The sequence below is a fragment of the Aotus nancymaae genome, unplaced genomic scaffold (assembly GCF_030222135.1).
Source record: "Aotus nancymaae isolate 86718 unplaced genomic scaffold, 86718_ANA_hifiasm-v0.15.2.pri h1tg000043l, whole genome shotgun sequence".
Lineage (NCBI taxonomy): Eukaryota > Metazoa > Chordata > Mammalia > Primates > Aotidae > Aotus > Aotus nancymaae.
In genome coordinates, this window is record NW_026988457.1 from 4,307,199 (window position 1) to 4,320,676 (window position 13,478).

Genomic DNA, 13,478 nt, shown 5'->3' on the forward strand with positions numbered 1-13,478 from the left:
ATAATACAGGTCTGATATTTATTGCCCAGTACCCATCATGGTACATAACAAAAGAATTGCCACTAAGGAGGATTTAACAGAATACTCAGCTCTTAGAGTTTACAAAACTTTGGTATTTGAAGGAATTTTTAAAATGCTGCTATGAGAATTAAATTTGGTGATGACCTTACTAGAGCGTTCAGAAGTATGGATTATGAATATAAACTGTACCATTTTACACCCCCAAGGATGGCTACAGTCAAAAATATAGCAATTCTGGGTGAAGATATGGAAAAATTAGAACCTCATACACTGCCGGTATGAATGCAAAATGGCACAGCCACTTTGGGAAACAGCCTGGCCCTGGCAGTTCCTCAAATAGCAAAACCTGGAATTACCATATGACCCAGCAATTCCACTCCTAGGTATATGCACAAGAGAAATGAAAATATATGTCCATACAAAAACTTGAACACGAATGTTCATAGCAGCATTATTCATGGTTACCAAAAAGTGGAGGCAACCCAAATGTCTGTAAAATGATGAATGGATAGACAAAATGTGGTATATACCTATATTAGAATATTATTTGGCCATAAAAAGTAGTGAAGCTAATACATGCTACAACATGGATGAACCTTGAAAATGTTATGCTAAGTGAATGAAACCAGACACAAAGGCCTTATATTGTATTATTCCATTTATATGGAATGTCCAGAATGGGCAAATCCATAGAGACAGAGAGTAGATTAACAGTTGTCTAGGGCTGGGGTAGGGAGTGGATAGGGAGGTTGCAGATGGCTGCTGAGGAGTACAGAGTTTTCTTTGGGTATCATTAAAAGGTTCTAAATTTGACAGTAGTGATGGATACACAACTGTGATTATACTAAAAGCCAATGAATTGTATATGTTAAATGGGTGAATTGCATACTACATAAATTATGTCACAATAAAACTATTACATATGTCGGGGGGCTATGTATCAAACTTCTCAGGTTTGAATTCAAGTTCCAGCACTTACCAGCTCTATAACCTGACCAGTCACACTTAACCCCCTTCACCCTCACTTCCCTTATCTGCAAGGTGATGATAATGACACTAACCTTAGAGAGTGGTACTGAGGATTCTTAGCACATGATGAACACTCAGTAACTGTTAAATATTTTATTATTTTTGTCCCACTCTTGTATTAATAATTCCTGTATCTACATGAATTAAGACTTCAGAGAATATTACATACTTATGCAAAATAATGTAGGAGAAGAACAACTATTCTGGGAACTATAGAGCTCATCTGTATGTGAAAGCTGTTTCAGTGACTTCCCATACTAGTGTTGCCAATCTTGAGCTGAGGTCTTAATATGATATTGATAGAATGAGGACTTTAGGGACTGTTTTTGGCAATCTTCCCAATGGCAACAGAAAATAAAGAGAAATAGCCAATGTAGATATTAACATGTTATTCGTTATATATAGCCTTGAACTCTTTCTTTTCTTTCTTTCTTTTTTTTTTTTTTTTTTAATTTGAGACAGGGTCTAACTCTGTCACCCAGGCTGGAGTGCAGTGATATGATCTTGGTTCACTGCAACCTCTGCCTCCTGGGCATAAGTGATCCTCCCACCTCAGCCTCCTGTGTAGCTGGGACTACAGGTGCATGCCACCATGCCCAGCTAATTTTTGTATTTTTTTGTAGAGACAGGGTTTCACCATGTTGCCCATTCCATTTCCTGGTCTGGAATTCTGGGATCAAGTAATCTGCCTGCCTTGGCCTCCCAAGGTACCAGAATTACAGGCGTTAGCCATGACGCCTATCTGCCCTGGACTCTTGAATGAAAACAATACCTAATATAGATCACAATAAGTTACTATCAATAAGGCCAGAAAGGAGAGAGAGGTGGGCAGAATTCTGCCAACTTTGCTTTTTAAAAAGTTGATATTTTATTTAAAAAAAAAATGTTGGCAGGCCCACTTCCCTATAGAATGAGTCCCTGAGCAACCAAGAACACCCTTGCATAGGACAACAGTCCACAGGCAGTAGTATCCTTCTTGAGGAACCCTTCTAAAGGTTTCCTTGTAAAGGTGGGAAAGGGAAACGTTCCAGACTTGCTTATGAAACTATGTGAATAATAAACACACCTAAAATGTCAAAGCGAGCAAGTAAACAGCTCTGTGCCTGAGGCTGTCAGGCATAGGGCCTAAAATAAGTTTGATGTCTTCTGCCTCTCTTCCCATGTTTACCTTCCCTGGGGATCTGTGTCTGTGGGCTAACCAGGAGCCCAGAGCCCCACACACACTAAGTAATAAAAGGAAATGTATTGGAAGTGAATGACTGAATGAATCAACCAGTGATTCGGTGGATACATGTGTGCTTGCTGATTAGAGATGCTTTGTCCTTTTAGAATAGTGATTTGAAATAGAAGAGTGAAAAAAACCAGCCTTGCAGGATGTCATTGAGGCTATTGCAAACATATAAATTTCAATATAAATGTTTGAATCCAGTGATTTTTAATAGACTATGGAATATGCTATGTTGATACATGATTGAATTAAGAGCTATTGACTGTTAAATACATTCTATGTGTAAGTTTCAATCTACTCTCTCTCCCTATACCCTTTTTCTGCTTCCCAGGAATGTGCACATTATTTCCTCGAGGTCAAAGACAAAGATATCAAGCATGCCTTGGCTGGGCTTTTTGTTGAAATCCTTGTTCCAGTCGCTGCTGTGAGTTACATTTTCATTTCTAAAAACTCCTTCAAATTGCATCACAAAATCAACAATTTTATTAATATAATATTCATATGCATCTCTATTTCAGGCTGTTAAAAATGAAGTAAATGTTCCCTGCCTTAGAAATTTTGTGGAAAGCCTGTATGACACCACGCTGGAACTTTCTTCTAGAAAGAAGCATTCCTTGGTTAGTAACTATGAGAAAATCGAAAACACAAACAAAACTGCACAGACTAAAATTCCTAGGCAGGAATCTATTTGAGGATCATAAGGACTCCATAGATGGGAAAAGTACCTAAAGCTCCCTCAAAAAGAGGCAGCATTTGAAACTGAAGTTGGCTTTTTGTACTGGCCATGATTGAATGATGTTCATGTAAGGGGATTTGACCACATCACCTCAGATGACCCTCTGGTCCTAAGGAGTCTGTTGTTCACTTTCAAGATTGGCTCAACTTGATTTTTATTTTAATTTCTGAGAACTTTCTTCCAATCTGAAGGCTAAAGTTTATAATAATAGTTTCTCTTCTCAATCCCCAGGAGCCTGCCCTGGGTAATTTCTGTCTGGATACTAGAATCAAAATTGAAACAGGCAGGAAAAGGAGTTGGGAAATAGCTGCCCATAGGAAGGATTCTCTGAATGCTGGGATAATTCTTGGGAAGGTTTTGGTACTGAAGAGCGGTATGGGAAAGTCTTTTAAGTTACCACCACCTTTTACCCACTGTGGTGAATAAAGCTTTGGTTTATGAATCAGCAAGTGTTGTAACAGCTGTAGTGTGAAAGTTGGGAGAAAGCAAGTTGCTTAGGGAATCTGGCTACTAGCATGGTTTATGCTAGTCTCCAGAGGATGAACATCCCCACCATGACTTGAGCAGGTACTTAGGGTTGCTTTGCTGGCAGTGGTGGCAAATTCTCATGTGTCTACATTCTGTGGTCATCGTGACTAACTGTATGCATATTTTTTAGATTGCTGACTGGCATTAGAGCTACACTCAATGGTAGCAGTTCCAAGTCCCTTTAAAACTAAGTTAATTTTAAAAAAGCAACTATTGAATTGTTAAACATTGAATTTCTTTATGGGCAGTTGTTTCTTGTTAATTCAAGTTAACAGATGAGACAGTTAACGTTTTTATTTAAATCTTCACGAGCCTTGATTTAGGGGGAATCATAAAGGTCTATGACATCTGGCTTAGCAAAATGGTGATGGGTTCCGCATGTATGATTTTTTGGATGGCTGCTCATTACCTTTGCTGTCTTCTCAAGTTGCTGTGGGAAGTTGGCTCAGCTAGGCAGGAAAAGCACAGTAGCACCTCTGTTTATTCGGTCATAAGCAAATTCCTCCTGTGGTTAAATTTGTCTTGGTAGAGTTTACCAATGCAATAACATCTCTTTTAGGAATCTTCCTTAATTACCAGAAGGTTGCACGCAAAAAAAAAAAATATATAGACAAGTACCTCTAAGATAGGGACAAACTATTTGATGTCTGTGAGCAAAAAAGCCAATAACATTTTCAAAATTTGTGTGCCTTCCTGCTTTTTTTTTCTGGAGATTAAGAGAGCAATCTAAGATGGTAAGTTTGTTTTTAAACTTCACAAGTAAAGTCTAACTCATTGAATCAGATTTCTGCATTATTATACATGCAACTTATTTCATTTTATTATATGCTATTCATAATTCTTGGTTATTCCATCCCCAGCATTATCAGAAAGCATTTGTGAAATGCACACCAGTGCCCTGCATCCATTGGGCAGTGCTGTGCTACACAGCATCCTCTTTCTTGCCCCTAGGACCCCAGAGGGAGATGGTGGGGTAGTGGGTACAGAGAATGTATGTTACCTGGTTTGTTGAAATATAAACTATCCTGTGACCTCCTCTCCTTTCTCCTCAGGCCTTATACCCTCTGGTGACCTGTTTGCTCTGTGTCAGTCAGAAACAGCTGTTCCTGAACAGGTGGCACATTTTCCTCAACAACTGCCTGTCCAACCTAAAAGTTAGTATTTGTCAGCTCAAAAACAATCTTTTATAAAAATTTACAGTAGTTCTTAGGCTGGTTGATGTGCTTCTTGAAGTGATTCTTGATGTTTGCCGGGGGAATTTTCCTATATTGGTGGAATAATGAAAAAATATTAATAAGAGTTCTTATTAGGCTGGGCGTGGTGGCTCACGCCTGTAATCCCAAAATTTTGGGAGGCCGAGGCAGGTGGATTATGAGGTGACTACTGGCCAACCTGGTGAAACCCTGTCTCTACCAAAAATACAATAATTAGCTGGATGTGGTGGCAGGCGCTTGTAGTCCCAGCTACTTAGAAGGCTGAGTCAGGAGAATCAGTTGAACCTAGGAGGCAGAGGTTGCAGTGAGCCAAGATTACGCCACTGCAGTCCAGCCTGGCAACAGAGTGAAACTCCATCTCAAAAAAAAAAAAAAAAAGTTCTTATTTAATATAGTCCATTTTAGAAAGTGACTAGGAATAAGATAAATCACTTCAGATTTGGGAAAAATAAATCTGTTCTAACAAGGATCACTTCAAAGGTAGAATTAAATTTTCCTTTATATGCATCCATTGTCACATTTTATCTAAATGATTTAAAAATAGAATAAGGGCCACATTCAGCTAATAGAAGCATGTGAATTGATCTCAGAAGCTCACTTATACCTTTCCCATCCTTCTTCTATCCCCTCCAGTCTAGGAGAATGTCTCTGGGGCAAAAGCTCCAGTCTGTGGAAGGATTGACCTAGCAACAGAGAGCACTTCTTTCCTGTCACTGTCATTTGTGATTCTTGAAGGTATTTTGTTCAAGCCGCATGGCAGTCAGTCCTAAACATTCACTGTTTCCAGCAGTACACCTGCTACACAGGTGCTGGATGACACGAGGAATAAAGTCATGGTGGCTGAGGCTCAAACAGTTGTAATGATTAGCTTTAAAATTGACTTTGTAACTTAAAAGTGGTGAACATGTTTTAAGTTTTAGTAACCTATTGATAAAAGACAGTGAAATGAAAACTATCCCTGATATAAGTGCAAATAGGATATATTTTTGATAGTTGTTCTTGGTAGTGTCCAAAGATGTGGTTAAATTTCTTTTACAAGTTTGACAACTAGTTGCTTTTGAATTTTAAAAATATACTTAATTATAAAATTTTGTATGTGCTTACAAAAAAAAAAAAGTTGCCTTGTTTTTTTCTTTTCTATGATGCTTTAATTTGGCAAAGTAGTTAAGATTAATTATATTATTTTGGCATTTACCGTAATTACACAATAGTCTGCATTAGAGCTTTTTTAAGCACCAACTATGAACTGGCTCTAAAAGCTGATTGTGAAATCCAAGATTAGAATCATTCATTTTCTTCAAATTGGCAGTGAAATATAATAGCAGTGGATAGAGAATTAAGCTTTTAAGTACTCTGAAAAAAATGAAATGCTTTTCAGGGTCATCAAATGTTATATAAAGGCCACTTTTAGGTTTTTTTTTTTTTTTTTTTTTGAGGATCTGCCAAATACCTCTAACATGCAGCCCAGTATCATTTGTTAATTGGTCCACTTCTAAGTTACCCATCTGTTAGTTCATTAAATATGCTTTTTTCCTACTACATCTTACACAGATAGAAAACAGTCACTTTATTGAAAACAGAAAGGGAAATTATTGAGAGTGCTTATAGGTGCAGTTTTCTGTATATTCTGTGTTTAATGTGTCTGGTTTTTGCTTAGCATTAAAATAATATTTTTTATGACAACCTATTGCTGTGGCCACCAAGACCCAAATTTTTTGTCTGAACTTGTTTTTGAAACATAGCAGAGCATCTTACTTTGGAACTTAATTACTTCAAAGTTAGAATATTGCTTACAGCTCTAGTCAAACCCCACCTGAAAGATTTAATATGAGGGTAATATACAATCCCAGAGTGGAGCAGGCCTGGGCACTGACAGTATTTCCCTGTGCAGGCATTTCAAGCACCAAGATTTCTAAGAGGCAGAAGGTCAGAAAGACTATGTAGAGTGAATGCTATAGAGAGTGAACCACATTCCGGAATTCAGTTCAGCAGGGACTTATGTAGTGCCCACTGTGTGAGCTGCTAGGGAAGGTGCTGAAAGTGAGAAGGAGGGGGGAAGTCAATTCTATTAAAACTAGATTAGAATAGAGTCCCTGTCCTTGACAAGCTTAGAATTTCATTGGAGGATATGTAATGAAGTTTCAAAATGCACAATGCAGACAGTGAGGGATGTAAAAGGTAGGAGTAGAGCGATACCTGTGAGAGTTATAGAGGTCACATACCCCATGAATCACAAAAGAAGTAGTTATTAGGCAAAGTAAGGCAGAAAGGCAATGATATCTTACTTTATGGGTAGTAGTCTATTTGAATTCACTACCTCAAGGCTAAAAGCTATAAAAAGATCCTTGATAAGATAAAAATGAAATAAAATTGTATCACATATATTTAGAATATAAACCTAGTAGGGATCTGAATGGGACCCTTTAAAAATGTTATTAATATTCAGAAAACCTTCCAAACCTCCTCTTAAGTCCTTAGTAAGGAAGAGATACCTTACAAAAAACTAACACAGCTTCAGAGATATACTTTGTCTGGAATTGCTGCAGTGTTTTATGGGATTTAGAACTAATTCTGCCATTTCATAATTGACCAACAAACCAACCTTTACTCCATATACCTTCCTGCACCCTTCCCTGCCTTCCTTACCCCACCCCAGCCACAGATGCTTCAGGATAGTGAACCTCACATCTGAATCCTACACACTGACCTTTGGTAGCCACCTTTTATGTATTCTGTAGAGGGGAGCCATCGAGGGGCAGCGTGACAGAAGCAGAGCAGAAGTATGTGAGAGCATGAAAACCTGCCTGCTTTCCATGTAAACAAGCTCTCAGGGTCAGCACTCACTTAATAACAGTGCCCTGGCTTATCCCCAGCATTAGTCAATCAGAAGCAGGTTGCTTTGGGACCACAGACTTGAAATCTTTAATATTTCCACTTAATTAACTTAAGCATCTATTAGCAATATTCCATTATAAATTGATGAGAAATGTATAGCATAGCACCTTTTCACTAAGACATTCACATCTTTCAGGAACTCTTAGTTCGTGGTAACCAATACTTTTTTCTTCTATGTATTTTATGTCAGAATCTGAACATATTGTGCTATAAAAAAAGTATTCCTTTCACATATTCCATGCAACACCTAATTCTCACAAAAGGAAATATGCTTTGTGAACTTGATTGAACAGTACTTTTAAAATGTTGTCACCATTTGCAGACAAGAAAAAAATTACGAATTTAAAAATTAAATAAAAAATAAAATGAAATTATCATGTTCATAATAGCCATATGCTAGTTTCCTGTCCTTCAAAATAAAACTAATTGGAAGAATTTCAAATTGCCTTATATTTTGTAAAAATGAATATAATATACCAGTGAGGCCCAGATTATTTAAAAAAAAAAAAAAAAAACAGAAAAGAAGCCTCAAAGGTTAAGAAATGCATTAATTATATGATTAATAATAATAACATTAGCTCTAATTCACTGGAGATACATTATGAGCAGTTGAGTGGTAGGGGCTTTTTTATTTTTTATTTTTGAGACGAAGTTTAGCTCTTGTTGCCCAGGCTGGAGAACAATGCCGTGATCTCAGCTCACTGTAACCCTTTCTTCCCAGGTTCAAGCAATTCTCCTGCCTCAGCCTCCTGAGTAGCTGGGATTGCAGGTGCCCACCACCATACTCAGCTAATTTTTTTGTATATTTAGTAGAGACAGGGTTTCACCATGTTGACCAGGATGGTCTTGAACTCCTGACCTCAGGTGATTCATCTGCCTCGGCCTCCCAAAGTGCTGGGATTACAGGCATGAGCCACCATGCCTGGCCCAGGTAGGGGCTTCGTATACATTGTTGTGGGTGTCATGGCAATGCCACAGGCTACAGTAAATATTCCCTATGCTTTTATGAATGTTGTTTATGCATTTCTAAATATTTTTCTCAGATAGCAATACTGCATCTGAAGGTTTGACATGATTCAGTTTAGTTTCAAAGTTGGAGAAACCAAAGTACAGAATGAGAAAAAAAATACTCCTTTTTTCTCAGGGACCACTTATGCTAGGACTTGAATCCATTCAGTCAGTTGCCAATGATTCTTTTACAAGTAGTCTACCAGGCACTGTTCTAGGTGCTGGGAATAAGTGATTAGTAAGACAGTAGCACTCTCTGGTCTCTTAGACCTTGTAATTTAGTGGAGGAGACAGACCAATAAGCAAATGAATAAATTCATGAGGAAAAAAACAGATAATGATAACTGCTCTAAAGAAAACCTAATAGGATGTTATAATTAAGAATGATGCATTCAGGGAAGGCCGGCAAGGGAGGTACAAGCAGGGTATTTGAATTACCAGTAAAAATCTCAAAACAAGTGTGGTTGCCATAAATATATTTGATGAAACTTGTCTGTAGTACCTAAATATTTGTGTGTAACAATTGCAATGAAGTTTGAATGCTTTTTTCAACTTTTCACATAATAGTAAGGTTATTAATGCTATCTTTATCTTGGAAGTGGAGATACTGAGTAATACGTTAAAGATTTCACAATCATTGCCTGAATTCATTAAAATATATGGCATTTATTTTTAAATGACTACTTTTCTTTTTAAATACAAAATTTAAATGGTATAGTATTAGCTATTTTAAATATTAATTCAAGATGTAGTTATTCTGCTTTATTGTTCATCTGATTTTTATAATCTTGAGAAAATCTGTTTCAGATCTACTGAAATAAAGGCATTATTTCAAAAATTCCAATTATGCACATAAACTGGACCCAGAAATTAATAATAAGGTGACAAATACGTTATTTTCCATGAATGCCTTATTTATCCAGTCATTCAATAGAAAAATAATTGTCATCAAATTGTTGTTATGATAATTTTAGAGATCATCCTAAACTGTAGCAGTATGTTATTTGGATAATACATAGTCATCAAACAGGGTGAATCATAATCAAAGTAAATTGATTCAGGTTTCATACAGTAATGTCAAAAAGAAGGAAAGCGTTGGCTGTGATAATGCAAAGAAATATAACAAAGAAATAGATTTACTTAAGCGGCTTTAGTTGAAATGGAAGAGAAAACTAAAAGGTATTTTAAGTATAACAGAATTAGTAGATGACTCAAATTATCTATCTCACTAAGTCTTTACCTTAACATGCATAAGAATCTCTAAAGAAGCTATTATAAATGCACCTTCTTGATATTGATTCTTGAATCTTTCCATGATTCTGGTTCAGAATATCTAAGGTGCAGCCCAGGAATCTGCATATTTATAAGCAGCGCAGGTGACTTGGTGCAGATAATCAGCTGATGGACCTTGAGTAACATTGGTCTGTACCACTGATTGCATCACCAGCCAAGTTATCAGTGAATTCACTTGTCCCCATTTGTTACCATTAACTCTGAATTGTTTTAACTAAATTAATTTACAGCAAGATTTAAAGGAGGTAGACATGTTATTAAATAGGCTGACACATCCCATGATGTCAGTGACTGGCAGTGGGTCCAGGGAAGAGCTACGCTGAAGCCCACTTCAGAGTAGCTTTCTTGAACGATTATATCAGTGAACCTCAGAGCCATAATAAATGCATACCATTAATTAATTATTGGTTAATTAATTAAGGGAGATGCAGATTCCAACAGAAGAATCTTGAAGATTCTTGTTTCGATCTTGAAGAAAATAGCTTTGATACAAAAATCAGTGATTTGAGACATATGCTAAAATATCTGCATCCTGAAAATATACATCAAGCACCTATTCTGTTAGCTGCTAAGGAAATACAAAGACAGATGAAGAAGAAGCACTATCTTCAAGTAGAGTAGGTACCAATAGCATATTTGAGCAGCCTCCACATAATACTATGTTGAAGTGGAAAATTTAAGTCACTGAGGCCACATTGCCTAGGTTCAGATTCTAGCACTGTCATTTATTAACTGTGTGACCTTGAGTAAGTTATTTAAGTTGTTTGACCTCTCTGTTCCTAGAATCTACAACATACATTGTTGTGAAAATTAAAATGGGTTAATATAAGTACAGCACTGATTAAAATTAAATACCTGCTATAGCAAGCACCTTGTAATACATACATTCCCATTTCTGAGAAAACAATATTTATTAGAGCCTAAGTCAATTCCTAACCCAGCTGTCATTTACTAACCTGGTTTACTGTCATTTACTTTGACCAATCATTGGGCCTTCTCTCATTTATAAAATCCTTCAATTGATATCATGTTATGTGAAAGCATATCTGAAATACCAAAATTCCATACAAGTCCAAGATATTTATTACTGTCATTATAATATGAAAGTTAGCTTTACCTACATAGCATAGTTTGTCTTTAATATAGGTTCTGTACAAATGAATCTGGTTTATGCATCAAGTTGTTCAGCTACTGCTCAGATTGTTTTTGTTTTTGAATATTTACTGGTTTTGCTTTTAATATGTAACCTGCTGTATGGTAGTCACTGAGGACACAAAAACGAACAATCAAAATGCCTGGAGCTCACTGTCTGGCAGGAAACATTCAAGTAAAGGATGTCTGTTTCCTAGAAAACAGAGAGCAGGGGCACTTGGTAGCCTCTCCAGAGGATGGGGACAGGAGTAGACGGCCAGGGGAATACCATAAGAGGAGGTGTCACCTAATTGAATTTAAGTTCTCCAAGTAGACAAGGGTAGGAAGGCATCCCAGGTATTCAAAGAATTGCAGAAAGGAAGTTTCAGTGCAAGGTTCACCTACCACAAGGCAGAGGCAGGAAGTGGTACAAGGGAGCCAGCTCACAAAAGGCCCCTCATATGCCATGTTATGAAATTTGGACATTGTCGAGTAGGTGACTAGAAGCCACTTAAGGACTTTAAATGCAGGAAAGTAAACATGTTTGTATTTTAAGAATATCCTTTGTGCAAGAATGAAGAGAGGCCAGCAAATCCATTTGGGAGGCAGTTGCAATGATCTGATGTCATCATGAAATGCTAAAAACCAATTAACAGTACATAATCCACAAGCAAAACAAACTGAAACCTAAGTTAGCTACTTTGCTTTTCAGTGTCTATGGAAGCAAAAATAAGCAACTTCAAAAATGTTGTTAAGAGTGAAAGAACATTAGTCACAACAAGAAGCAAGAAAAATGGTAGACAGGAGGGACAGGACAAATATTTTAAAGAGATTAAAGTTAAAACAGAAGACACTAATGTGAATCAGTTAAACTTGAGATCTTGGTTATGGTTGTCAGTGAAATTGAGATGATATTTGCCCTTCCTCATCATGACTCGAAGTGAGAGATAATGTATATGAAAGAATTTCAAATGATACACTATGCAAATATAGACTGTTACAGATACTAAAAAAGGAAATTCAAAAAAGAAAAGACATTTCCACTAAAAAAATCTCCCTAAAGGCAGGTGCTACATTTCCCTTGTTTGCTGCTGGATTGAAGCTGTCTTCTACATAATAATATTACAGGCAGATACAGTGTTAAGTACCCTATGTGTATTAACTCATTTGACTCTCATATACTCTTGTGATGGAGGTAAGATTATCTTCTACATTTCACAGACAGGGAAAATCAGACCCAGAGAGATTAAAATGCTTTCCCTAGGTGGCCACACAGCTAATAAATTATGAGGCAAGGATGGATTCAAACCCAGGCAGTCTGTGTGTGGAGTCTGCTTTTAACCACCATGTGAGTACACCATAGGCATTTGCTGATTTGGACGAGTAGTCAGAATTTCTGAAATTTTTTAATGATGGACTATTTTAAATGCAACTTTACTAGTTTCAAGTGCCCTGTAAGTAACTAAAACATTTGACAAATTTTACCTATTATGTTAACAAGAAAAAAAAAAACCTTTATACATAAATGTGTGCTTCTAAAAAGCCAGGTTTTTTTTCTCCATGAAGCTAGACAAATAGCTATAAAGTTCATCTAGAAGAATAAACATGCAAGAAAATCTTGGAAACCACTAAAAATTAAAAAAAACAAAGCAATGGACTGTAGAAATTAGATATTAACATATTATAGATTTTAACATATTAGATATTAACATATTATATTAACATACTAGATATTAACATATTATAACACCTGAATAATTAAAATGATGTGGTATTAGTACTTGAATAGGCAGACTCATAGAACAAAAAAGAAACGTAGAACAGACCTAAATGTATATGGAAATTTAGACTTTTAAAATAAATAATGACCACACTAAAAAGTTATTAGACTACACAGCTTACGAAGTCTATCTTTCCTAAATCTAAAAACTTCTCACTATAGTCTTTCCTATAGAATTTATTTATGTGGATCATCTTTATTCAGTAACAATTTAAAGATAAACTTTGTCCCAGGTCATCTGTAAACAATTATGAATTCTATAAAAATCAGTTCCATAAATTATCTGCTCTAAGAAGAAAAGAGAATCATTTGACTAAATAAATGGAGACAAACAAGTAACAAAAAGGCAAAAGAACCTATCATCAGGAAATTAAGACCCTGGAAGACTAGTTAGCAAACATGCATTGACCCCATGCAGAACAGCAGAACTTTTAATAATTAAGATCTTAAGGGGTAAATAATGCCCCCTTTTTTCAGAGAACCTATCATTTATGTGGGAGCTGACGTTTAAACAAGATCCCATATGTAAGGAGTTTAAGGGCTATGCTAGAGGTGTGTATGAGAGTCAGAGGACACTCAGGAGGGAATAATTAGTTTTAATGGGCTAGGATCAAG

General features: G+C 36.4%; 1 protein-coding gene across 7 annotated transcripts in view; it reads left to right on the plus strand.

Moving 5' to 3' along the window:
• The window catches only part of FRY (FRY microtubule binding protein), a 455,382-nt gene that overhangs the window by 280,412 nt on the left and 161,492 nt on the right, over window positions 1-13,478 (plus strand). For all 7 annotated transcript variants that reach the window (XM_064361739.1, XM_064361738.1, XM_012465518.3 and 4 more), the window contains 3 exons: window positions 2,610-2,702; window positions 2,797-2,895; window positions 4,595-4,696. In XM_064361739.1, the coding sequence (XP_064217809.1) occupies window positions 2,610-2,702; window positions 2,797-2,895; window positions 4,595-4,696 (294 nt within the window). The remainder of the gene's footprint in view (window positions 1-2,609; window positions 2,703-2,796; window positions 2,896-4,594; window positions 4,697-13,478) is intronic.